The sequence below is a fragment of the Oreochromis aureus genome, linkage group 12 (genome assembly GCF_013358895.1).
Source record: "Oreochromis aureus strain Israel breed Guangdong linkage group 12, ZZ_aureus, whole genome shotgun sequence".
In the NCBI taxonomy this organism is placed as follows: domain Eukaryota; kingdom Metazoa; phylum Chordata; class Actinopteri; order Cichliformes; family Cichlidae; genus Oreochromis; species Oreochromis aureus.
Window position 1 is genome coordinate 15,622,571 of NC_052953.1, and position 27,837 is coordinate 15,650,407.

General features: G+C 39.7%; 1 protein-coding gene across 5 annotated transcripts in view; it reads right to left on the reverse strand.

Moving 5' to 3' along the window:
- Window positions 1-24,893, reverse strand: part of dock8 (dedicator of cytokinesis 8) — a 58,867-nt gene extending 33,974 nt beyond the window's left edge. For 3 of the 5 annotated variants that reach the window (XM_031728197.2, XM_031728198.2, XM_031728196.2), the window contains exons 1-6: window positions 24,585-24,893; window positions 10,053-10,152; window positions 5,534-5,709; window positions 5,014-5,085; window positions 4,712-4,820; window positions 609-818 (exon numbers count right to left, since the gene is read on the reverse strand). In XM_031728197.2, the coding sequence (XP_031584057.1) occupies window positions 609-818; window positions 4,712-4,820; window positions 5,014-5,085; window positions 5,534-5,709; window positions 10,053-10,152; window positions 24,585-24,637 (720 nt within the window). In that variant the 5' untranslated portion in view covers window positions 24,638-24,893. Of the gene's footprint in view, window positions 1-608; window positions 819-4,711; window positions 4,821-5,013; window positions 5,086-5,533; window positions 5,710-8,236; window positions 8,376-10,052; window positions 10,153-24,584 lie in introns of those variants that run through there. The other 2 variants (XM_031728200.2, XM_039620613.1) reach the window with 2 other exon arrangements.
- Between the last annotated feature and the right edge of the window lie 2,944 nt (window positions 24,894-27,837).

The window sequence follows — 27,837 nt, forward strand, 5'->3', positions numbered from 1 at the left end:
GTCCACACAGGAAGCGATTTGCAGCAATGTAGCAACCAGAGACCATAAAAAGTCAATGATATTTGTGAACTTTAAGCAACTACAGGCAACTTCCCGGATAAACTCTTCTCAACCTCAAGACGGGCAATTGAAACTACTCCAAATGAGAGTGCAGAATAGACTAACCTGGTAGTAAATACATTAGAGAGTTACCTAGGCAACAGAGACCTGGAAAGTCCCCAAGCTCATTGCATATTGCTCCCTGTGTGGGCACTTTAGGTTTCAGATGTGTATTTAATATATTATGAAAAACAAGAAAGGGTTGCAACCCTTATTAGTTTCATTATAGATTATTTGTAACTGGCGGTCTATAAAATCTCAGTGAAAATGTGCATTACAATTTTTCAGGCCCAGTTTGATTAGTTTTTGTATTATTTATGAATTTGTGTAGTCAAAAAAGAAAGATATTCAGTTTTAGATGTCTTAAAATAAAAACTTTCTATTTACTATCTGAAAGAAGTGGTTGTACATCCGTTAGATTTTTGGTAATTTTTGCAGACTATCATAAAGGCAAATGCAGCAGCTGAAAATATTAATGGAAAAAAAACAACTTTGTTTTTATATCTCACCTCATCAGGTGGTGGGTAGAGTGCAAACAGCTCAGGGTGTCTGTTCCCTTGCCGTGTTTCCTGGTTGAAACGATCCAGCTCTTCATGGCTGCTGAAAGCCAAAAGACCCTCAACTCTCTTGTCTGGAGTCAGGCACCGCAAGTTAAAGTCAGAGGAGGTCAGCGTGTGGCCAGAGTCATCAGTCAATGTTGCTAGAGTTGGTGACTTGACCTGGAGCAATGACAGAATAAGAGCAGGGGTAAGGGTCGTGTCATGGCCAGGAGGAGGGGAATTAAATAAAATGAAAACACAAGGAAGTGAAAAAAAAAAGCAGGAAAGCAAAAGGAAAGGCAAATTACGGGGCTATAATATCCAGAGGGACAAGATTAGTAGTTCACTCTTGGTTTAAAGAAAAAGACAACCATGCATTTACCTCAAACCCTGTTTCTAACAACAGCATATCAACACCATGCTGGAAAAGCATTTTATCAACCATCATCAACATGCACTGTATTAAAAATAGAGCTTCCACTATTACGTGGTCAGCGGACACAACAAAACAGGCATTTAGTCAGTCTAGACAGCCTCTGTTTTAGATTGAGACAATGACAGGCTCTTGTACTTTTCTAAACAAGGCTTGCTCAGTGTAGAAGACACAGCATATAGCTATGCTTATGGTCACTGTATTTAAAAGAGAGTAAAATGACTTGAGTTACTTCACAGTATTCAGCAGGTGTGTATAACTAATCCTTAATTTGTTTATGAACAATAAGCTTTTGTTTGTTTTGTTTTTTTAATATTTGATACATAAAAACTGACCAGCCAATCAGTAACAAAGGGCCACAAGGTAATGAGGTATGATTACTCATCACTACTGATATGATATTGACATCATTTTACATGAGTTCATCAAATTCTGTAATCAGATCTCCCAACAGGCCTCAACAAAAGTGAGAACAGCAAAGAGGGTTGAGCTAAGTGAGCTAACCCAGAGCTAGAAAAAGCGGCATAATTTTGACATGTAGATGTGATGATTCATAAATGTGCTCAGAAGCCTTTTGAAAAACCAGCATCTGAATATGTTGTCTCATTTTTTTTTTTAAATGAAGTGTATTAAAAATAATCTGATTTCAAAAGTGCTTTAATCCCACCACCATTGACTGGTAATGATGGAAACATGTACTATCAGAAAGATAGTATGGATTCTGGTAGATGGCATAAAAACAGCAATGGCTCCACTGACACCAGACTTGCTCACAAAAGTGTGTGATGAATTTGACTATTGTATGGACATATTCTGTGCATCCAGAGGGAGACCTATTGAGTAGTTGTGAGCAATGTTGTACGTAAAACTTTATATTCAGTCAAGTATTCTAAAATGTACCGCAAGCTTCTTCGTTTATTACTCCAAAAAGGGTCGACCTTGTTATGGTTTTTGTTTTTCAGCTGTTTTAATTGAAATATAAAAGATTCTTACATGTTAAAAACTCTTTAGGCATCAATGCGTCCAACTAAACCAGAATCAGAAAAAAAACAACAAAAACAACCTGACTGCACAAGGATCAGATTTTTTTTTCCATTGAAATCATGTTTTTTGATCTGCTGTTATGGTTTAAGTAAGAAATCATAAGTGGGAGGTCTCTCAGAAAGGCACTGCACAATGAGGAAGTCCACCTACAAAAGTAACTAAATTTGGCGTATAACCTCTTCCAATGTATTAAATTCAAATTCAAATGTATCAATGATTTTTTTTTTTTTTAAACCCAAAGAACTGAAAAAAAAAAACCCCAACAACACAAGAACAACAAAAACAAACAATAAAAAACCCTGTCGCCAAGTAAATATCTGCAAAGAAATCAAATTTTCTAAAAGTAGCATTAGAGTGCCCGGGATATGAATCACTGCCTGTAGTCGGAATATTTACAAAAAAAACAGGATGGTGGGGCACCGCTGTAGCTAACTCAGTTGAGCAGGCAACCCATATGTCAAAAATCTGCAAGGGGCCTGGGTTTCATTCCACCCAGAACCATTTCCTGTGTCGAGATTTGTGAATTGAGCTTTTCACCTTGAGTTGAAGTGATAGCCTTTGTATCTAGGCAAGCACGTATGCACAACCATAATTATAATGACGCGAGTTCAAGATTCTAACCCTAAAGATTGTCATATGACCTCTTAGCCAGATTGCAGGTCATAACCTCACTGCTCCCAAGCTGCATCCTGATCTGAACAGTCCCTCTTGCCACCCGCTCTCCTTGTCTCTTTCACTCCTATCATCCATCAAATTCATATCCCAGCTCTCACACCACAGGCTAGGACTGACTGAGTTTCCAGTCTGGTTAAGCTTCACAATGTTGAGGCTCCAAGAGTCCATCACGCCATGATTCCCGGGGCTATTGTTAAAGCAGACTGGTCCATAGAAGAGAACTATTAAGTGCTGAAGGACAATAGAGCCGTTCTTCCCCTCTCTGTCACTCTCATTCTGGCATGTAGATCATGGGAAGCTTACAGCAGTAATGAGGGCCTTTTGGTTTGGGTAATTAGTCAGAATTGGCAGGATGAAGCAACAAGAGACTGGCTGGTGCTAAGGGCTGGCTGGGCCAGGAACTGGGAGTGGCACTGGCTGGGACTTGGATTGGCCAGGACTGTGTGATTCTGGGAGCTGGGATTTGGCCACTATAAGACAAATAAGCGACTGAGAGGGCACAGAGAGGATGTGAACTTGGCTCAGTGAAGGACTGAGGCAAGGATCCATAATGAAAGATCCAAACACTTGGATGGCAGCTACTGATCTGAAAAATGCTGAATATCATACAGGTTACATACAACAGGGCTGTGGTGCACTAAACTTAAAAGAGCCACTGTGTAGGGTAAAAAAAAGAGTGATGTGAATAACAACACACTGTTGTGTTCTCTATTAAAGCAACCCCCACCCACCCCCCGCTCAGTCTCCCAACCCAGTCTCCCCCAGCCTCACATTTCACACCAACAATTGTCTCTCAAGCCTTGATCAGTATGTACTACCATACTGCTCTCACTACAATGTCTTTGCCTCACAGAAGTCACTTTATCTGAGTTCCAACGCACTGTCATTCAAGGACAAGTTGTGGCAAGTAGCTTTTCTTGTAGTTCTGCTTAAAAATAGAGTTAAGCTGTTGGGGAAATCCACTTATTCCATTTCTTGTCAGTATTTAGATTGGAAAGTCATTAACTTTCTCATATTCTAGCTTAGCTAGACAAAAACACAAAAACACCCACTAAACTAAACCATCTCTCACTGCTGGCTATTGTTCACCAAATAATAGTTACATCACAACTGCAGATAGACAAATTACACAGTTGTTCTGACCCTCTAAAGTGGTAATAACCAACAAACCAAAACAACACCATCTAATCAAAAAACAGTTTCTACAATAACAAGCAAAATCAGATGTGACAACCTGACTGTAAACTGAGACTACAGCAACAATGCATGTGTGAAGCATCACACTGCACACAAGAGGCCGAAGAAGGAAATCAGTGAGGACTTGTTTCTTCATAGTATGCTGCACGCAACACTGAACAAGAGGAAGGCTCTTTCATTGAGTAACAGGGTGGTGGTTAAGACACAGGCTAAGTAAAAGGGTACTTGTCTGTGAAGGTTCTCAGTCATCCAGGTCATCGTAGTCGACACCAACTGTCTGCCATCTATAATCCAGTTTTGAGTTCCCTCCCCAGACGCCTTAACGCCCACTCACATCCTGGGCCATCTGACCTCAGGAATTCACATGACAAGGTGGGGCCAGGTTTCACAATGGGCTCACCCGAAACCCTGGCTGATTAGGTCCCACACCCGCTTTCACACCTTGGCGCATGTGATTAGAGGATCACCAGGGGGTCCTTTGTCCCTCTTTAGGGGGATACTCCCACTGGGTTTAAATCTGGGACTCTCGGCCATTTGACCTTAGAACTGAAGAAGCTTCTCGGATGAGAGGTGAAACGTCTTCAAGCAACTTAAAGAAGTCCAGACGCTTTTCTTTGCAAACTCCTTTGACTAAAAGGGTACTTACACTCAATATTTATTGGGTTATTTATCCAAACCTCTAAACTAAAACTTTAGCACATGACTGTGTGTTTGTGTTTCTTACCGTTTTTTCTTGATTTTCTGGCTGAAAATCCGACTCAAAGGTCTGTTTCCGAAGAAGTTTGTGTAGGCCAGTTCGCTCTGAATACACACTCCAGCCATCCCCCTGGCATCTTCATGCATACACATAAGACAGAAAAGACACAAACACAAAAAAGGTCATTCATGGTTAACTAAAAGACCTCTGAACCAGTCTGGATAACAACACTGAAGCATTATGTAGTGCATGTGTGCAGTGTATATGCGAATCTTTGTAGGAAACATGCAAACATAAGAATGTATCAGATAGGACACGCAGTCTTTTACCTTCTGGAGACGACAAGCCATGGCTGGGTGTAACTCTTTATGCAGTCTCTTACATGCGGATCTAGTTCCACTCTGTTAAGAGACAAGGATGAGGACAATGAGATATGCAGACACATGCAGGCAGCTGAAAACTTGGAATTCTTCTCCTGTTTTAATTTGCACTTCATGGTCACGTTGTGAATACTCTGAATAAGCAAAGATAACGTGCAGAAAGTTGTTTTACAATGAATTTGGGGAGACAGCCTAAATATTTATTTTCTTGATTATTCTGACACTGAATACCTTCTCCTAACTTGCATTTAAACCGACAGAAATATAGACCATTAATTGGACATGAATACAAGACAATCTGCTAAACTTCTTTGTAAGATGAATAAAGGCTTGTGACCAACCTCTGAACATCAGTTTAATCAATATTTTAAGACATTCAGAGAAACCTGCTTTTTGTGAGCTCTATAAAACCATGTAAATTGACTCATATATTATCCTCTTATTTAACAATCATTGGCCTGTAACATACCCATCCTCTGGGACAGAGTGTCGAATAGTGCGACACTCCTTTTCCACCTGCTCCACCTTCAGGTCATCATCAGGAAAGTCTCCAAATTCTTGCATCAGGGCAGAGTCTCCACTTTTTAACTGTGACATGAAGAATTCCTCCAGATCCAAGGGCTCCACTGCATCATACGTCTGAGGCTGGAGAATCGAAGAATGATGGAGAAAATATTGGGAAAAAACATTAGAATTAAATATCTAGAAAATACTGGCAACCACCAGTGCTACCCTCACAGTGTCTACTAGGGACAAAATCCTACATCTCTGCATTCAAGTTATTGTATCCACAAACTTTTCATAAAACCTAACCTTTCACCTTGACCTTGAGGTCGAAGTCACTGAGATTTGAACTCGTCCAAGGTTTTTTGTAGCTGCACCTATGGTGTCAATTTGCCTCATGCACTTTATATTGTAAGGTAAAGACCCTACAATAACAGCAAATCACAACAATCAGATGACCCCAATAAGAGCAAACAGTTGGCAATAGAGGAAAGGAAAAACTCAGTTTAACAGGAACAACCTTCCGACAGGGCCAAGCTCAGGGAGGGGCAGCCATCTGCCACAAAAGGTTGGGGTGAAGGGAGTGAGACAAGACAAAGGGGACACTATGGAAGAGAGCCACAAATTAATAATAACTAATGATTACATGCAGAGTGATGTGTAAACTTATAGAGAGTCCTATTGCAGGAATACTGCAGTGCATCTAAACACTGGTTCACGGTTACCTGATCCAGCCCTAACTATAAGCTTTTACAAGAAGCAAAATGGAAAACCAAATACTTTTCATTTTACAGTTTATACAGCCATTCATCAAATTCAGACACACTACAGAGAAGAAAAAAGGGAAGCATAACCAAACATGTTGAATCATGAATATTTTCTAATACCTCATACCTGTCTGAGAACAAAAGACACAGGGACTTACATAAGTGGAAACCGGAACAAGCTGGCATTCAAGCTGTTTGTGTGTGTTTTTTTAAATCCTATTTTTAGACAGAAACTGTAACTCCATCTCTACTACATCAGATCATCACAAAAGCAAAGCTGTAGTGGTTTCAAAGTACAATATAAATGGGTTGAAAGTTTCATATTTAAGCCTTTTAACAAATCCCTACTCGGACACAGATGAGGTTTTATAATCATTAGAAAGTGTACTAAAAGGAAAAAAAAAAGAAAAAGAGCACAACCGATGAGATAGCGCACCACACATCCTTTTTTATTGTGCATGGCTGACTGTGGTTGTTAAAAAAAAATTTAAAAACAAAAAAACAAAAAAAAGGAACCTGCATGGAGCAGGTGTCACTACAGCAAACTGGGCAGACCTCCAATCTGATAATCTGCAGGGGTTAGCTGAGGTAGGACAAAAGTTTAGAACCGTATCCTATAATGGCTACATTTTCCAGACCAATATTAAGCGTAGTCCTAGACGTAGCCTAGCCTTTTTTTTTTTTTTTTTTTTTTTTTTTTTTTTTTTTTTGAAATATTTTTAGTGACTGGGCTTAATCTGTGCCATGGAAATGGACTCAATGTCATAATGAAAAATTACTAAAAAGAAAAAAAAACCCCAAACTGATGAACAATAAAAGGAAGCCATCCTAAGAGATACAGTAAAAAGTATTAATAGCATGCATTTGAACTAGAGCAGTCAGACGCTTTTTAGAAGAATATTTCAGCTTTCAGTCACGTGGAGTGTCCCATACAGGTAAAATACAGATAGCCTGTAAAAAACTGAGAGAAAGTGTGTCTTCAGGTGACAGACAGGAAACAAGGAGTCAAACCAGCCACTGGCATTAGACAGTGAGATAGTATGTATACACACAAGAGGTGGAAATACCTGCAGAAAAACACGAGTCACTGCTGTGCTTAACTTTTAAAAGCTGTGCAAATTCCATTTGCCTTCAGACATGTTTTTGCACATCAACCCACCCTAAGGGATATTTTTCCTCCACTAAGCAACGACGAGCATGTTGTTGCACACGGCCGATTATTAATGCTTAGCATGCAACACATGACAAAAGAATACACAGACAGCCAGAAGGAAACACTAACTCCTCCTCTCTACAGAGGAGAACCTCAGTAGTGCCATTATAGTAGCAAACTTCATCTTACTCCATGTGCATTTCTCTGGCTGCATGCCTCAAAGTTCAAAGAATCATTGTAACATGGCCTCTTTTTCTTGTTTGGTATGGAGGCTAACAAAAACAAATGAATGCAAATCTATGCATGCCTCTGATCAGTGCCTGCTGCTCTGTGGAGTCATCAGAGGTGCCAGCAAGAATCCATCTTTCCTTGCAAAGCCAACAGCCACCAGACGTTTTTGACAAACTTGCTCACAGGTGCAATAATTGCAGTGAAAAGCATGAACGGTTGGAAGATGTGACAAAACTCAGTGAAGAATGTGCATAAATCATTAAATAAGACAAGCTTTTTTTAAAAAAAAAACAAATGTTCTACCAATTACAGTTTGTACAGCATTTTCATGTAAAAATGACCAATTTTAAAAGCACATTACTGCTGTCGAAATACAGGAGGAACACAGATAAAAAGTAACAGATGTAAAGAACCCAAGAGAAAATAAAGCTACAGCAAACATGACAGAAGATATGTGAGCAAAATCTCACTCTAGTCTGTCAAAAAGACTGAGCTCAAGCCGACATCGCAAACTTACCCTGCTGAAAACTGAACACCATAAAAAGGAAGTGTACAAAATGGCGCACTCCGGATATGGGGAACCTACACTGTGTACCTACTGGCGCTCAGTTCTTTTCAGTGAAACTAAGCCACAGTGCAATGCACAGAACCCCTTTAAAGTGGGCTTCATAAACCTAGAAGCTAAAAGGAAAGCATCAGCATTAGCAAAAATAAATCAGAAGCCACAGAGTCAATGCTTTAATTGGAGCCTGACTTTTTAGAGACCCACAAAAAGTTTAGACATCAGTTTTAGACATTACAGTTCTCAGCTGAAAGGGACAAAACCACAAAACATTGAAGGAAGTGACATCAGCAAGGCGTCCCTCCATCAACTGGTGTTTCAACAGACAGGAACAGAAACTACAGATACGCACATGTGCATGCTGCTCACACACTCACACACACACACAGACTGCAAGCTTTTATTTTTGTTAATGTCTCTGACCAGGCAACAGTTTGAATTTCAGGTTCAGTCAATATTAATGTAGTGATCCGCATCACAACTGCAGCAACAAGCACCCCTCCCTCATCCCTGTGCTAGACGGGACTGCTGAATAATGTAAAACTATCATCCCAGAGATTATAGTATTAAAAACCCTCTCCCGCATCCCAAATCCGGACATATTGAAGATTTGCCTGGGTAAGCTGCAAGGTAGGCAGCGCCCATCCCAGTGCCTGTCAGTACCCAAAGCACTGACCCATTTCTCAAGCAGGTTAGAGATTAACCATGCTGCATGCTACAAGCTGGGTTGGGACAGCTGGCTCAAGTACTTCTCCTCAAGACCTGTCAGCCAAAAAGCTCAAGGATCATTACTAAAAAAAATAAAATAAATAAAAACAGCCCAAAAAAAACATTATTGAAGGGTTTAAGCTCTGTCACTCAAACACAAATATATGTCACAAGACTTAACAACTGCAAGCTTTAGAGAACTTTACATGAGAGAAATGTAGGGTGACACAGAAGAAAAGATGCGAGGAAAAGACAGAAATAGAAGAAAAGCGAGAAGACTGAGAGCAGAACATATAAAGCTGGGAGGCAGAGACAGAGGTTCAGAGGGTACTACAGAGAGAGTGCAGTGGGAGCAAATCCCTGCAAAGGATTACTGTGCATCATTCTGTCTGTAGGCATTGGAGGGCAGGGATCGTTCTCTGTCACGCTTCAAATGAGGAGAGTAGAAAACAACCTGCCATAATGACATTCAAGTCTTTTCAGTATCTGCTACGTTTTTCAACGCATGTTAAGCCAAAGAGCAGCGTCAGGCCGGGCTAAATGGCTATGCAGGCAGCTCTCTTTGCAAAAGCAGCAGCTCATGCCGTAGAGGAACTGTTTCAGGATTCAAAGCATAATCTTCAAGGTGAGACACCACACTGAGTCAGACATTCCCAGAGCTAATGACAGCAAAGGCAGGATGTGAAAATGATACACTTATAACTCTCCAGTGGTATAAGCAGAAACACTAAAGCAGCATTAGAGGAAGCCACTCCACTGATGTTTTAGTCACAGCATGATTTTTCCCCCCTTCAACTAGGATTTCATCACTACTGCTCTGGTACAAGGGAAGTAATAATATATAGATGTAATATTACAGCACCCTTAACACGTTACGCATTTGAATAAGGAAATATGAGCATAACTGGGAAAAAATACTTAAAAAATTTTTTCGTATTGCTTACATTCCTTTCCTGAGACCTGCCTGCATTTCAAATCTGGATAATGTGACAATTTCCTGCTGAATAAAACAAAAGACTAAACTCCAAAAGCAAAAGAATTCTTTTAACAGAAGGAAACTCACCACAGTAAGCCACACTGTGGCCGAAGCGTTAGAGTTGGTTCGGCTGTGATGCAAGCCATGGTTCCCACTAAAGTGTTTTCTGATCTCTGCAGAAGAGTTCCTGAAACAAAATGTTAGAAAACACAGATTCATAAGGTTTTGTGTTCATGAGATTCATAGTGAGTATCATATTTTTGTGCTATTTTAAAGGGAATGTTTGCTTTAAAACAAGCATTAAAAACTCTACAACCTCATCTTCTGTGTATAATTCCAACCACATGCACACATAGTGTATCTTAATGACAGATGCAACAGCACCAATTCCGCAATTGTTCTTAGTCGAATTCATTTGAATTGGCCAGCCATGGTGTTTCTATTCAACTATTGTTCACTCTCTACAGAAGCCCACCGCTGCTGGCTGTGTAAAGGCTTTGTCATGCTTGCGTTGAATGATATGGTGTCCCGCTGTAAGGGTCAGACCAAGCAGGAAATCAACATGACACAAGAATGGAGTGCTATTCAAATATGTTGGGTAGATGGTGTTTGTGTTTGTGATTGCCTGTAGCTTTTACCAATAAGAAGGGAGAACAGTGCCCCGATTTTTTCCACACATTCCATCTCCATGATACTGCCACTAATACACTAGTTACTTATTTCTGATTAATCCACCATATCACTGGAGCCCCACCCAAATCTGTGCAATAGCAGCTCAGTAACTAAACCCCAGTCTGTGTGTGTGTGTAAGCATTTTCACTTTTAAGTTTTCTCGTGTGTGTCTTCTGTTAAATTTACTCAATTTTCTGTGTATTGTTGCATATGCAAGCGTCAGAAAGAGTTTATTGTAACACTGACGCACAGGGAAGCGTTAGAGGGCAAAGACTTGAGCAAATGGGTCACATTCCCGACTGCTTCGCCTGTGGTCAGTCTCACGGGTTCACTTAGTCCCCTTGGCCATTGTTACAACATCGCTGTTACTAATTATCACCGCAAACTAATAGCAAATGCTGTAAAGGAATGCCAGTATGTCAAAACCACTGAAGCTACAGAATCATGGAGCATGCACAATCTGATGAGCACTTTCATGGAAATATGGAAAAGAATTACAAAACAAGTAGAATTTTCAAAGCTTAAAAACAAACTGGCATAATATGAATACTAACAACACAGTATTGTGCAAAAGGCTTGAGCCAAGCCCCATTTCTTTATATTTCCTCAGAAAATGCAAAATCGGTGCAGGGATGTACTGAAACACATAAACATGCATGTAAATACAGTACACAAGGCAAAATCAGAGCTTGTACAGTTCTAATAAGCTTAAAAATCAATACTTGGCATGAAAACCTTTACTCAATAATGTTGATGTCTCGGCATTGGGGAGGCCAATCCATGACTGATGATGTTCTATTGTGTATTTTTCTATCCATGTATGCTTTTACTATACTGGCAATGCATTTCATTGTGATCAAAAATGAAGTTGTTGCCAATCATATACTTTCAAGATGGCATTACATGATGGATCAAAATCTGATGGTACTTTTCTGTATTCATAATTCCACCCCCAACACCGTGGCTGAAAAGCAACTCCAAACCATGACAGAGGCATCTCTCAGGCCCTCTTTGAGATCTTTACTAGATTTTTTCCCATTTCTTAAAGGAATGACTTTCAGATACTGTTCATCTGCTGCAGGTATTTTCCCCTAGGCCTGCCACTTCTTCTTTTGTCCTCCACTTGTCCACTTTCCCCAAATATTTTAAGGAGGCGATGCACAATATGCCAAGCAACGCAAAAACTAAATTAATTTGTGATTCATCTGGTTCATCCCTTTTTTTCCCCCCATCACCATCCCACTGAAAATCATCAGGTGGAAGCACTAGACTAAAAATGACTGCAAAACCAGACAATGTCCAACCAAAAAAAAAAACTTGGACAGCCTGGAGAACTATTGCTCAAGATCACTTTAAAAGTTACAAGAAAGTCTGGCTGCTTGGAAATAAGGGGCGGATTAAGACTTTTGAATTGTACTGAGCTAACAACATGACATACTATGATTATGAATGTGTTTACTATACTTGAGCCAGCCTGCTTCAGTCATGCTGTTTATAACACGTTCTCCTCCCCCTCTAAATCACATAATATGCTGAGTCAATAAAATAACTGAATGCCAGAAAAGGTCACGGCATGGGTGGGAAAACAGTATACAAATTTACACAAAGGCCAAAGTCCAGCACTGCAGCAGCATTTTTATTTAAAGCTATAGCTAGCTGCTCACAGTCATTAAAACAGAGTTTTAAGAAAGTGGTGCTGCACAATAAGTAAAAAAAATAATTGTGTACATTAAAAAACAAACACATATTGCGGCAATAAGCTTGTAAAACAATCATACGAGGCAGATTAGAGGACACACACCCACACGAACAGGTACAGCTGATCAATTGACCAGATTAGCAACATCAATGAAATGCAAAAAAAGCTTTGCATTCATGGTTTAAAATATATTTTAAACCACTATGCAAGTCAAAATACAGCTGCGGCCTGATTATAGCCTACAAAGTTACACACACATATCATAACAACGCTCACACCTCATGTCTGCTCAGTATACGCACACAATCATATGGTGCTATCTATTGAACAAGTGTAGAGCAGTATGTTTGTCCCTCGCAAGATAACATGGTGGACACTGGTTGTGGAGGACTCTCGCATACACACCTTTACCCTGTACCTCCATATCAATAAACTAATCTCTGTTCGCTCTCCTTAAAGGGAATGTGCCAGGTTACAGTTTTTATTATGTAATGTGTCAGAACTGCATACACAGATGGGGTTTAAAAGGGGCTGCAGTATAATAAGCTTTAAAAAAAAAAAGCTCTTTGTAGAGATCTAAGTGACACACACACAAAAAGAAATCACCCACCTCAAATGCCTCTTCTTCTGTCATGTTTTCTCTTTGAAATCAGAATGAGACACTGTTGAGATTTTCATGACTGTGAAGCACTAACAATACAAAACTAATTAAAGCTGCAAGCAGCGATATGAGGGCCCTCGCACCCCCGGCGCGTCGAGCCAAGCCCAACACCTAAAACCAGCGCTTCCGATCTGATGTCACATTGATGGAATTCATGCATTTAACCACCAGCTAAAATTTCATCTCATTCAACCATTATTATAGTCGTCCCACTAGGTGGCGCTCTAACCATTGCTGACAAATGGCATAACAAACATTTCCGAGCTCGAGTCTCATCACGCCTGCGAACTTTGGGAGAGATTGGACATTGTGTTTTTGAGCGACAGCAGGTTACTGCTTTTTGGCGAGTGAGTGAAACTCCACGTGCCGCCATGACCACCCCGTTTCCCTGAACGTAAAAAGCTTCGCAATTTAACATCACAAAGGTCTTTAGATTCCACACACAGGAGATCGCGTAAATCTAATGAAATCCCTTGGAGGAGTTCGTCAAAGTATGAGGCCTGAAAAGAGGGAAAATGTCGCCAAATTTACACATTAATTTTAAAATGGCTGACTTCCTGTTGGATTTGGGATATTGCTCCAAGAGACTTTTTGTACATCTTGATATCTCCAATAAGCTTGCCAGGTTTCAAACTCATACATAAAACACAGAGCAGGGGCTGTTGTTTTGAAATTTTGTAGGGGGCGCTGTGGAGCCATTTTGCGCTGTTCAAGGAAAATGAACATATAAAAAGAAATCCCTCATCACATTAGAGGTGTGCGCCAAATTTCAAGACTTTTAAACTTTTCAAGTCCCTCAAAAGCCACTTCATCTTTCATGGTGAACTGCGCTGCCACCAGGGTGCGCCGTTCAGTTTATAGTCACAATTTTCTCACTGAAGCATCAAGAGGGACTGATGGTGATATTCACCGCTTTTGAGGTGGCCACGATGAACCTGTGAAAATCAGTACAACAAAATGAAAGACATGACATTTCCTGGTGCCACTAGGTGGCGCTCTACGTATTCCTGACAATGGGCATATCAATCTGTTCAGGGCGGGTCTGACATCATCCCTGTAAAATCTGGTACTGATCAGATTGGATTTCATTGAGTTACACTAATTTGTTTCTTCATGGCGAGACCTCAATGTTCGCCATGCTGCTGGGGTCACACCCTTCAGCGAAAACTCACAGTTTTCTCTGTAACCCAAGACCAACTCCTTAAGGCTTTCCTGGAGAAATTTGAGGCTGCAGATGTCACCCATTACAATACTGTACCCCAAAGTGTAAAACATGACATTTCCTGTTCCCACTAGGTGGCGCTGTCCCTGGTGTCAAATATGGCAGTTGAAATATGTTCAGGGGTGGAGCCTTATCATATGTGTCCACTTTGGTCAAGGTCGGACAATGTATGACAGAACGAGAGGCAATAAGATTTTCATGGCGAGTCATCGAAATTCGCCGTGGCGCCACGGCCTCACAGTAACCCGAAAACTCAAAAGCTCCGCAATTTAACATGGCCCAGGTGTGTAGTTGACACTGACCAAATATGAAGCTTGGACGATGAAATTCCAATGAGGAGTTCGCAAAAGTTCGAGGCATGGAAATGGCAAAATTAGAGCCAAAATGTCAACTTCACTTCCAAATGGCGGACTTCCTGTTGGGTTTAGGACATGGCCATAATAGACTTTTATGTGCGTCTCCGAACGCTAGATATGTGTTCCGAGTTTTATACATGTAGGTCATACCCATCTCGGGGCTCGCGTTTCTCATTTTTCTAGGTGGCGCTACTGAGCCAATTTTCCCTGGACATGTCTCACGGACATTAAAATACGTAAATTTTCACCAGACCTGACGCGTCTGCAAAATTTCATGAGTTTTCGAGCATGTTTAGGCCCTCAAAAGGCCGATTCATTTGCCGAAATAATAATAATAATAATAATAATAATAATAATAATAATAATAATAATAATAACAATAAGAAACAGAGCAGATACAATAGGGCCTTCGCACTTTTGTGCTCGGGCCCTAATAAAATCCAATAAGGCTAAGGCTTTTTTGTCCAAAAGCAGATTGTCTGGTGGGTGTATTGAGTTTATACCCAAGACGATATAAACTCTGTAATAACCCTTCTCATTACATGACACTTTATAAAAACATGGCCTTAACCACTCTAACTTGTGCCATTTCTACACATCTTCCATTGGTACTTTCTAGCTCATACAACCTAATAACACATACTGTACATAAAGTATAGCTAATATATGCACATGGTTCCATGTGCTACTACGCATTCACTGATACAGATTAAGTGCCCATCTATAAAAAGACAAGGCAAGTAAAACAGTATTCAGATCCAAGCAGGCATTTTTTTTTTACCACTACACAAACAGCTTGACACAGCAGACAGCATCTGTGTCTCTCTTCAGTGGTGATGTGTCTTGGCATCCTTTGCTACATAAAACCAAAGCTGCTTTTGTTAGGAAAGACAAAAACAGAGCTTTGGATTTTGGTCATTTAAGCAAAATAACACCAAAAACAGCTTGCATCACTGATCTAGCAAAAACTGGTATCTGATTGTGGTTTTAGTAAGAAGTCATAAAGACACAATTCCTGGAAAAAAGAATGGCTTTTCGTGGATCAACCCAGAGACAAAACTTCAAAAAGGGACAAATATTTGGTACTAGAAGCACTGCAAAGTTCATGAACAGGGTTGAATAAAAGTCAAGACTCTAAGAGCAAAAAATGTTCACTGTAGGACCTTTCATCAAATCTATCAGATCCTGCTGAGTAAAGAAAAGTACTGAAATAGCTTTGGTTTAAACCAGCTTCTCATACAGAACTGCAAGTCTGAGATCTCTGAGAATACCAACAGTGGTACTGCCAAACTTCCACTGTGCTCTTATGTCTTGCCCTAAAACAGTAACCAGACACTAGATCATCTTTAGACACTTTGTCACTAGCAGCCGATCATACAAACACATCATTTTTGCCCATTTTTTTGTGGAATCTATGAAAATGCCAAAAAATAAATAAATAATAGAGTTTGACGGGCAAAAAAAAAGGTATTTTCTTACTAACAACATGGTTCTCAAATATCCATTAGCTAAAAACCTGGCATATCAGTATGGTGTGCACTGTACTCTTAAAAGGAATTGAGGAAACTAGACAATTGGAGGACAAATGTGGCAGACATAAAACTACAACAGATGAACAGTATCTAAAATTCATGTCTTTAATAGGACTCAGACTATATCTGATGAAGCCGACGCGCCATCAGAAATAGTCTCAGTGGAAAAGTGACTGACAATCAGTGATGACAGGTTTTTATAAAGTTCTGAATGCATAATAATGACTTTTGGTTAAAGTCATTGTCAGTATGTACAGAGGAGGTGAGGAAAAAAGTAGAGCCATCTGTATAATACAGTGCAGACTCTGTCATGGTTTGTGCATTTCAGCTAATGGTGTGAGATCTTGTCAAAATTATTGGGATTATGAACTCAGAAAAGCACCATCAGATTTGATCCACCGTGCAATACCAACAGGGAAGCATCTGATTGGCAACAGCTTAATTTTTTTGATACCAATGTAGGTTGCTAAATTAGTGTGGCCAAAATCTGCCCTAAGATGCAACAAGAGTGAAAGTGTCTGCATATTGTGTGCTTATGTTGATGTGATTATTTTTATGTGGTGTGTACAAATGTCTGACTTCCACTGCAAGCCAATTTCCCCATAGGGACAAATATATGTATTACTCGATCAGAGCCCAAACCTCAACATTACTGAAGCAGTGATGATGGCTGAGAACGGAACAACAGGCAGCAAAGATGGTCATACCAAATATTGACTTTCCAAGTTCTTAGAATTGTACAATATGTTTATTTGCAGATGTTTCAATAAACCTCTGCACCCATTTCCCATTTTCCTAGTAAAGTTTAAAGAACTAAAGGCTGATTCAAGACCTTTCCACATTACTGTATATACCTACTTTTAACCTTAGCTAGATCTTTACAATACGTTTTCATTCACCTACTCACACAAACTCTCAGCCACCACCATCATGTAAGGTGCCTAGCTCCTACTGGGATGAATTTGTGGATGCCAGGAATCAAAAGCATGCAAAAACATGTCCAAAAATCACTCCAATGTTTAATCTTTCACCATTTCCTATTTAATCCACTCTTGGAGACATCACACACCTACAGTGGTGTGAAAAAGTGTTTGCCCCTTCCTGATTTCCTCTTTTTTGTATGTTTGTCACTCTTAAATGTTTCAGATCATCAAACAATACATGGGCCTGTGTGGAAAAAAGTGATTGCCCCCTAAACCTAATCGCTGGTTGGGCTACCCTTAACAACAACAACTGCAATCAAGCGTTTGCAATAACTGGCAATGAGTCTTTTACAGAGCTGTGGAGGAAATTTAGCCCACTCATCTTTGCAGAATTGTTGTAATTCAGCCACATTGGAAGGTTTTCGAGCGTGGACTGCCTTTTTAAGGTCATGCCACAGCATCTCAATCAGATTCAGGTCAGGACTTTGACTAGGCCACTCCAAAGTCTTTAATTTCTTTTTCTTAAGCTGTTCAGAGGTGGACTTGGTGGTTTGTCTTGGATCCTGCTGCAGAACCCAAGTGCGCTTCAGCTTGAGGTCACAAACAGATGGCCAGACATTCTCCTTCAGGATGTTTTGGTAGACAGCAGAATTCAGCAAGTCTTCCAGGTACTGACGCAGCAACACAGCCCCAGACCATCACACCACCAGCACCATATTTTACTTTTGGTATGATGTTCCTTTCCTCAAACCTTCCACAAAGTTCTGCTTTTTTTTTGTCAAATGTGAAACAAGCCTTTGTGTTCCTTTTGCTCAGCAATGTTTTGCGTCTTGGAAGCCATTTTTCCTCAGTCTCTCTCTCTTTTTTTTTTTTTGGTAAATTGTGGAACTATGAACTCTGACCTTAACAGATATGTGAAGCCTGCGGTTCTCTGATGTCATTCTGGGTTCTTTTGCAACCTCCTGGATGAGTCGTCATGGTCTTGGAGTAATTTTGGTAGGCCGGTCACTCCTGGAAAAAGCTTCACCACTCTGCCAAGTTTACTCCATTTGTGTATAATGGCTCTCACTTTGGTTCAATTGAGTCTCAAAGTTTTAGAAACTGATTTGTAACTCTTTCCAGACTGATAGAGAGTGACTTTGTTTCTCAGGTCTTTCTTCAGATCGTGGCATGATGTGTTGCTTTTCAAGATCTTTTAGCTTGTTTCACTTTGTCAGACAGGTTCTCTTTAAGCGATTTCTTGATTCAGCAGGTCTGCCAGTAATCAGGCCTGAGTGTGTTTAGGGAAACTCAGCCTTACAAAAATGTGGTTAATCAAATTCATGATTTAACAAGAGCGGGAGTTACTTTTTCACACAAGACCAGGTAGGTTTGGATAACTTTTCTCCCTTAATTAAATCATCATTTAAAAACTGCATTTTGTACTTACTCTGGCCATCTTTGTCTAAAATTTGTTTCAACTCAATTTCAATTCAATTTTATTTACAGTATTTAAGGCAGACCCTACAATAATAATACAGACAGAGAAAAACCCAACAATCATATGAGCAAGCACTTTGGCGACAGTGGGAAGGAAAAACTCCCTTTTAACAGGAAGAAACCTCCGGCAGAACCAGGCTCAGGGAGGGGCGGCCATCTGCCGCAATCAGTTGGTGGGAGAGGAGGAAGACAGGACAAAAGACATGCTGTGGAAGAGATCCAGAGATTAATAACACCTACGATTCAATGGAGAGAGGTCTATTAACACATACTGAGCGAGAAAGGTGACTGAAGAAGAAACACTCAATGCATCATGGAAATTCCCCAGGAGCCTACGCCTATTGCAGCATAACTAAGGAAGGATTCAGAGTCAGTCGATCCAGCCCTAACTATATGCTTTATCAAAGAGGAGAGTTTTTTTGATAAGCCTAATCTTAAAAGTAGAGACGGTGTCTGTGTCCCAAATCCAAACTGGAAGCTGGTTCGACAGATGATCTGAAACAAGTATGACAAATATGCAAAACACTAAGAAATCAGAAAGGGGGCTAATACTTTTTTACCACTGCTAATTTTGTCATCATTTTGCATAATTTTTGGCAACTCTGGGGTCATACACCTCCTTTACTCTACATTTCATTGTGTAATTATAAGCAGAAATGAAATAGAAACCATTTGAGCTACAATGCAGTATAAAAAGCAGCAAAAAAGCAAGGTGGCAACTTTAAAAATAATTTAAAATATATATTTTTTTTTTAATCTAAAAGTAGCCTATGACTTCACCATTATATTGCCTGAATTACTGTATATATATTCAGTTTTACAATAACCAGGTTACCACAGTGCATATGAAAACATTGTTTGAGTTTCTATGTAACTTAATATCTTTGAGTAACCTTATTGTGTGTGTTTGTAGTGGTACTGACGGACACATAAAACATGCTTATGGGCTTTTTAGATCACGCTAAACCTCAATTAAAAATTCTCATAAATTCTGCTTTTGGGGACTTGACATTTGAATCACTATTAAGAAAGCATTTTTCTAGCTGAACACAAAGCCTGAAGACAATCATTACCAGTAGTTTTCTTTGCCTTTCCCCCAAGTGATAATTTTAGAAAATTTAATCAACACTGATGAGGATGGCACTATCAAAACAGCTGCTCCCCGGGAGTCAACATGAAGCCACTGTTGAACTGCTGATGAGAGATCAGGCTCAGTGCTAAGACACAACAAGCCTCACACTATGCAGCACCATAATCATGTTATTTGTTAGTAAAAGGGCTTAAAATGCCTCACAAGTCATACTGTGCAGATGAAATAGTCCAATTACAATAATACCCTAGCTTACCATCATTAATCAGCTTTGATATTTTTCAATTATAAACACAGTTGATTAGTTCATACCTTATTAGACAACAAATTGGTGAATGATAACATGCTTGAATTATTAGACATTTATGTTCCTTGATGGATCAGCTGTTATGATATTGTCAGCATTATTTTCACTATCACACTATGACAATTACAGCGTTCATAAGAAAAAAATAAGAATCTCCTTTTCAAAGACACTGAGACTGGACAGCAAGGCTAAACATCTTATCATTTATCAGATGTAAATCATCAGGCGTTGTTGAAACTGCTTTGTGGGTTAAATATATACACAAGATGTCAGGTACGCCCCTCATTGGTCAGTAAACAATGGGTTACTTTTATCAGATGACACAGCGGAATTAGAAAGTACTGTAAAAAGTCTCGGGCTGCCTCTGTTTTCTTTATATTTAGCTTCCAAGGAAGCAGACTTTCTTGCAGTTTTTTTGAAAGTCGTCTTGAAAAGTAGCTCTAGGCTTTCTGAAGGTCTTTTAAACCTTTTCTTTGGACATTATCTGCTTTTTCACCAGTTTTCAATCTATTTCTTGTATCTGAATATTTTCAGCAGAAAGTTTTATTTGTTGACCCATTTAACACTGATGTATGAATCATTCAAACATAAAAACGTACCTAACTCAAGAGACCTTAAGTTGTGCCTTCACATAATAGACAACTTAGGAAAGACTCAATTTTAAATTGTATCTTTTGGGCTCTTTATTACTCACAGCCTGTCTAAAAAACAAATTTTTTCCCAGTTCTTTAGTTGAATCTCTCAAAAGCATGACAGAAAAAGCATTTAAAACTGTTTAAGTCCTTGAGTAATAGGAAATAAAATTCAGCAGTCAAGAAGTCATTCTTAAGGAAGGGAAACAAGGAGAAAAGGCCAAGTGATGACTCTAGGTTTAAAAGGTGTGGTTCAAATTGTTAATATGCACAATATGTACAACAGTGAGTGTCTGTAAAACATGGTGGAGGCTCTGTCATGATTTGGGGCTGAATTTCAGCTGGTGTTAGAGATCTTGTCAAAATTGATGGAATTATGAACACAGAAAAGCCCCATCAGATTTTGATTCACCATGCAGTACCATCTGGGAAGCATCTGAGTGGCGACAGCTTGATTGATCAGCTTTGACAATGATACCAAACAAATAGAAAACTCTGAGTCATGGATTGGCCTCCCCAGAGCCCAGACCTCAACATTTTTGAAGCAGTGTGTGATAATCTTGACAAAGAACAGAATAAGAGACAACATCCAAAGAAGAGCTTCGAATGTCCTTCAAGAAGCCTGAAGAACTTTTCCCGAAGACTGCTAAACAAAATGGCAAGAAAGCTTGCTAAAGTAAGTTCAGGCTGTGTTGAAGAATAAAGGTGGACATACTAAATATTGACTTGTTAAGCTTAAGCTTAAATAAATTACTGTCCCCATTTTCCTAGCAAAATGAGGCTTGGCTCAAGACTTTTGTATAGTTATATTAGATCATGCTGTGGGAGAATTTCCTTATCTGTGGGCACAACAGTTGTGTAATTCTTGTGTGGTTCTGAGGTCCGGTGTTTGAAGGGAACCCTCACAAGCATAGGGAGAACATGCCAACTCCACACAGGACAGGTGGTGGAAACCCAGGACCGTCTTGCTGTGAGGAAATACTGTTAATCCCCACACCACACCTACTTATAGAGCAAGAACCCTTTACCCCAAAGAAGTAGGCCCCTTTTTTGTTATGTCATACATTGCAGGTCTCCACTTGCCATGTGTGCATATGGTGCATTCCTTCCAGCTTTTTAGAAATCAATACCCAAGTGTTTCTCAGACAGAGTCTGCTTCTACCCCCCTCCTCACAGCAACGTCTCTGATCAATAAGCCCCAGAGATGGCAAATTTATAGGTCTTATCATGATTACTCCCACCAAGCATAAAATTATCTATATTAGCAAGACATAGGTAGATCCTTGAACCTTTAAACCCCTCTCTCTCCTATCAGAGTCTTTTTCCTTAATCTGAGCAGGGGAGGAAACACAGGAAAACAGACAGAAGTGTGGTATAAATGACAAGAGCAGGAAAGCAGACCAAAGGGATGCCCCCAGTGTGCATCTCATACTATCATATGTCTCCAGACTTAATGGGCCTTAGTGCTATCAGCACAATCACGACTCAGCTTCCTGTCAAAGGGAGGCACGCACAAACACAGCAGTCATTTAGCAAGGCTCAGGTCACAGGCAGGCTCAAAGCAAGAAAAACTGGCTGTAAGGAATTATAATTTCCAGCTTAGTCTGACTGCTTTATCTGCACACATTTAGCCAAAGTTTCTAGGAAACTGCTTTCTTTGACACTCCACTGCCTCCTAACTCAGTGGCCCACCAACAGACAGGCAGGTTCACAGATGTCATTAGCTAAAAAACCCAGAGGAAATCAGATGAAATTCAATCTAGATCCCCCCTCCTCACTTAAGAGTATTGAAAGACAGAGGCCCAGCATCTACAGCTGTCCTCACACCTGTTACCATATGCTCTTCAGTCCAATCACATTCAATCTCAGAATATTAAATGTCCGGCAGCTACCTAGAGTCTACGCAACAAAACTGGACACTCAGCTCGTGTTATATTTTTGACTGACATATTTTCACTGCAGTTTTCCATTCCTCTTTTTTATATGCTTATGAAGAAACACACATTTCCTGATTTTAAACTGCCATTAGCAAAAAGTGAAGTAAAACCAGTGAGTGACTTAGTGTCCCCAGTTTGCAGGATTTCCTTCGCACTCCATCCCGATAAGAGGTGCCAAGGAAGGAAGTCTTCATAATTAATATATAAAATACTTGAACTCAGGACATACAAGAACTCAGTAAATATGGATTTGATTTGTTGACATGGAAAATAACAGGTCTTACAGCTTACTATGCGCAGAGAGCATAGACCAGGTTCATCTTGTGACAACTGTTCCTCTTTGTTCATGTGAGCTGCTTATGTATGGACTGTGTTGCCTTGCATGGCTCTCTAGGTTTTTTCCCCTTTGACATCTGACGTTAGCTTGCACTTTTCCAAACAAGTGCATTTGAACTTTAATTTCTCCAACAATTGTCCAAACAACTTTAAGTGTCATGGTAGCCACAATTAGAGCAGTAGTTTGTACTCCTTATCAGGTTTTAAAGCCAACTCGATTAGCAGCCAGGATACTTTTAACACAAATCTATGAGGAGCTCAATCTTCATCAGTGTTTTCAGCATTTACTTGCCATCCATTCAAAAGCATTTTCCCCTCATTATGCAAACGATTTTCCACCATTATCAATGTCCATGATCGACTTTGCTGTTCTCTTTTTCACTTGCATTGAGCACCTGTTTAGTCTGTATACTGACATCAGCACCAACTCAATCCCAGTGCCCCCCCTTTTAACTACAAGCACTTGAAAGCAAACATAATAACAGATATTTAAAGTATCTGCATCAGTGCCTTCAGTCTCTACAACAATAAGATTCTTTCAGGAGGATACAACCCTTAAGTATAATATGGGTTATAAATCAATGTGGTTATCATGTCACATTGAATAGCAGCAGAATATCCTAAATCTAATCATAGTGAGTGTTAATCTATTCCATCGTTGCTCTTTTACTATGAAAAGGTGCTACAGTACAGCAGCCACTGATCAGTGCCTCTCTGCTGGCTCATCATTGGATTCAGGCTGTGACCCAAGATCTCTCACATCCCTTAGCAGCTGAGCTCAGCTCTGCTCAGCACATCACAGCAAGTCGTCATGATCCCTCCTGGCTATTAAAAACAAGAGCATGGATTTTCCTGACTAAGTGACTTATCAATCGACAGTATCAAACATTTGGTGTAACCAGTTTGCTCATCTTCCACAAAATACGTCATACTATATGGCTCTTTAAGCGTTACACATATGAAAACTTCTAAAAGCTGTATATGACCCAAAAAAATTATCTTCCCACCAACTCTGCCCCTCACCACCTTTTCAGGGTTAAACTGATCCACACAAACTGACCTCATCTACCATTTCAAAGGGGGTCCTACAGAACCATATCACAGTAGATAAATAGTGTATTTTTGTTAAATGACCCTACTGCACAGGAGGCATGGTACACAATAGACTTCCATGTACATACTTCCTGCACACCTGCTCAAGTGTCACAGCAGGAACTATGACCACATCCCTAGTCATTTATACAAGCTCTATGAGCTAGTCAGCCCTCCAAAAATACAGGAAATGGTCACATTAGTAACAGCAGATATATATAATCAGCATCCTCACGAGGAGGAAGTGACATAAATAATGTGCAAATCGTTTAGCTTGGTGATAAAAGTTGAGCATGCTGCTCAAATCTGACATGTATGTAAATAAAGAGCAAGAAATAAACAAATTCATGCATGACCGACTGACCACATGGCTGCCACTGTAAGCTTAACACAAGTTAATCATAACCCGCCATAAATTCTCTGAGCACTTAAAGTTGCAGTAAAGTTGGCTGTTTATAATCCTCCAGGCTGCCTTCTTTTCTCTTTTTTTCCCCGGGACACAGTGAATCAACCTGCAGCATTGACATTCACAACATGTGGCTGCCTGCTCCACTCTGGATTTCCCTGGAGGGGAAGTAAGACTTCACATTCACTCCTAAATTAAACCAAACCAAACCAAACCAAACCAAACCAAGTCAAACCAGTGCTCCCAGTACTATATTATAATTTCTTTACATTTACCTGTTGATTTTCAGAGCGAAAGCCCGCCGATCTGCGCTGCCCAGAGAAGCCATACGCGAGTCTGAAGTCCAGTCCGGCGGCGGCGTCGCTGGTGGCTTTGGTGTTTTCTCGCGGTTTGGCACCGTCGCTCTCTCCGACGCACCGCTCCTCCAGCTTCGCTAAAGCTCAACTGTCACACCAACGCTCATCTTGGTTGCGGCGGCAGCAGCTTAACTGGGTGTAAACTTCCGCATTTAATGAGAGCCATCCCGTGGAGACAGAGGGGGAGAGAGAGGGAGGTAGACATCGACGGCGCGAGAGTGGGAGGGGATGTGATGGGACAGGCTGGATGAGGCGCGCGCGCTCCCTCGCTGCCGAGGTGAGCTTTAACAAGCGCTTTCCTTCAGTCTGTGTGTGTGTGTGTGTGTGTGTGTGTGTGTGTGTGTGTGTGTGTGTGTGTGTGTGTGTGTGTGTGTGTGTGTGTGTTAAATAGAAAAGCGCTGACCACTTTCGGCGTGACACTCAGACTGAGAGAGAAACCAAATAAATACACTTGTTTGATAGGTTGGCTCTGTCTGCCAAAAACGTCAGATTCACTTTTAACCACAACCGTAACCACATGAAGATGCTTTAACCCAAACCCTGGCTGTGAAACCCTGAACCAAATAGAGGTGTAGATGATCTCTGCTATGCATCGTGCCACCAGTATGGTGGTGCACAGATTAGATCATCTGCTAAAAAAAAAATAGATAAATAGATTGCTGGTATATAAACTGTTATAAATGCCTTGCAGGCCTGTAACTTGTTCAAAAAAAGACCATATTGGTTTTAATGAAGAATACTGAATAGGGGCAATAATGTAGACTCATAAGGATATAGGAAAAACAAGTCATGCCTTTATATTATGTATAACTCCATAAATCATGTTGATTACAGCCTATTTACCAAAAATGAACAAAGATATTGGACATTAACAAACTAAAAAAAACAAATGTAAACATCAGGAGTTTGGGAGCTAATTAAACAGGTGGGAACAAACTGTTTGATCATTCATTAATTGTCAAAAGTTAAAAAGTTAAAAAGTCTGCAGACAATGTTTAAAACTAAATAAAGAGCCATCTTAACGAAACCTTAGTAAGTTAAAGAATAAGTTGTTTATTGTGACAAAGGGTTCCATTAACTATACTGCTTCAGTGTAACCAAGCTCAGTGCACTGCACCTACTGTTCAAAAAGCAAAAACCCCCAAACAAAAACAACAACAAAAAAACACTGCATACACTCACATACAAAACAGCAAAAAATAGGACAATAGGTCATGGGTTGACATTCAAAATAAACCAAAATTGTCCATAAAATAAAAACTTCTGCCACCCCACGTTATTAGCTTAAATCTGATAACAGTGCTTTTTTTTCCAACCTTTTCTCTCCCACTTCTTTCTGAAGTCTTATTGTATATCTCAAGTGTTCCTGAGTAAGTAATCTCTAAAAAGTGTAAAATTTTTTAACAAGACATTTTTTGGGGGAAAGATATTTTTCACTATTCTCCGCGTTTCATGCAGTGTTTAGCCACAAAAACAAGAAATTAATGAACAGCTGAACAACAACAGTGACTGAACACAATCCAGAAGTTATAAGTTCCTATGGGAGTCTATGCGATGGTGCCCTTTTGCTTGGTCTAAGCCTCACAAACACTGGAAAACACATCAAGGGGACACATACACACACACAAAGAAAAGAAAATCTAAACAGAACATAACTGTCTTGTTTTGGAGTGTAGCAGAGCTCAGCGGCAGAGTGCAGGAACAAAAGATGAGCTGTTTATTTTAGACTGTTACAAAGCCCATAATAACATAAATCCAAAATGGAAACAAAATATGGTCCACAACTGCCAAGAAAGCGACTCCAAACAAGCACAGGGAAACACAGAGAGAAGCAGATGGACAGGTAGCAGTATAAGTACAAAAAGGCTTTAATTATGCATACAGGAGCAATCACAATCAAAGAAGAGGGGAAACACTTGGGTAACCAAAAACAGCTGTTGCTAATCAAGGATAAGAAGCTACAGGAAGTAAAAGTAAATAGAAGAGAGGAGGAGCGAATCAAAATAAAACAGATACTAATCTAAAAGACATCACTTTTCAAGTGTCTCACACAGACACTTGACAATACAAGGAGATAACACAGTGAGACTACACAAAACCATGAATGACTCCCAACCAGAATCAAAACACAAACTTAGAATGTGAGAAGAATCATAGAAATAAACACTAACAAAACTCAGTCCACACAAGGAATCATAGTTAAGGCTCGGGAATAACAATTCAATATTGTCAAAAAACTCACAATCATGAAATACATACCATGGATTATAACCAAATGAAGAATACTTAACAATAACAAAAAACAAACAAACTCAGGGCTCAAAACGGACAACCATGACAATAACTGAAATAGTGAAGACAAAACTACTAAATGAAGTCTTTAGCGTTAAAATTGCGTGTAACTATTGCTTACTGTCTTCAAACAACAGGTAAATTTTGCATAAGAAGAAAGTAAATAAAAGACTAAATGCAATATTTAAGTATAGCTGAGCCTAATATAAAAATGTTTCCTATTGACAAGTGTCCTATCAGTAATGTTTTAAGGTTTAATGATCTGGAGTAGTTAAAGTACTTGTATTGTGGCTTTAAATCTTTAGTTGTAATATCTGTTTTCTGTCGTGTATCTGTAACACAGGGGATCACATTGTGATCCTGGGTGATGTCTGATATTTAGCCTCTCTACAAATTTCACAAACTCATTAGCATTTAGCACATATTTAAATGTCAGACTTATTAAGACAGTTGATAAACGAAAAATAAAGGTGGGAAGATGTTGCAGCTGACTCCATATTCCGTATACAGGGGCCTTTTATAGAAGACTAAAACAGTATTAATCCAATATACAGAATCATAAATGTGTTGCACTGTATTAATGCTACTATTATATGTTATATCTAATAGTTTCCTTTATAAACATCTGCCCATGTGACACGCTTTGCCATAAACTGTTTTTTGTCCCCACCGTGTGGTTGTTTGTCACCATCAATCAGGACCAGGTCCGTGCAGACAAACTGTCTCTAGGGCAGAGAGAAACCACACGTTAGCGTATTTATTTTTATGAAAAAAGTTTTGATTTTTTTTTTTTAATTTCTTTGTAATTTATTCTTTGTAATTTCCACCTTTAGCTTTTACGCTGCCTGTTGAGCTCATCGCTGCTAGCGAAAGCGGAACT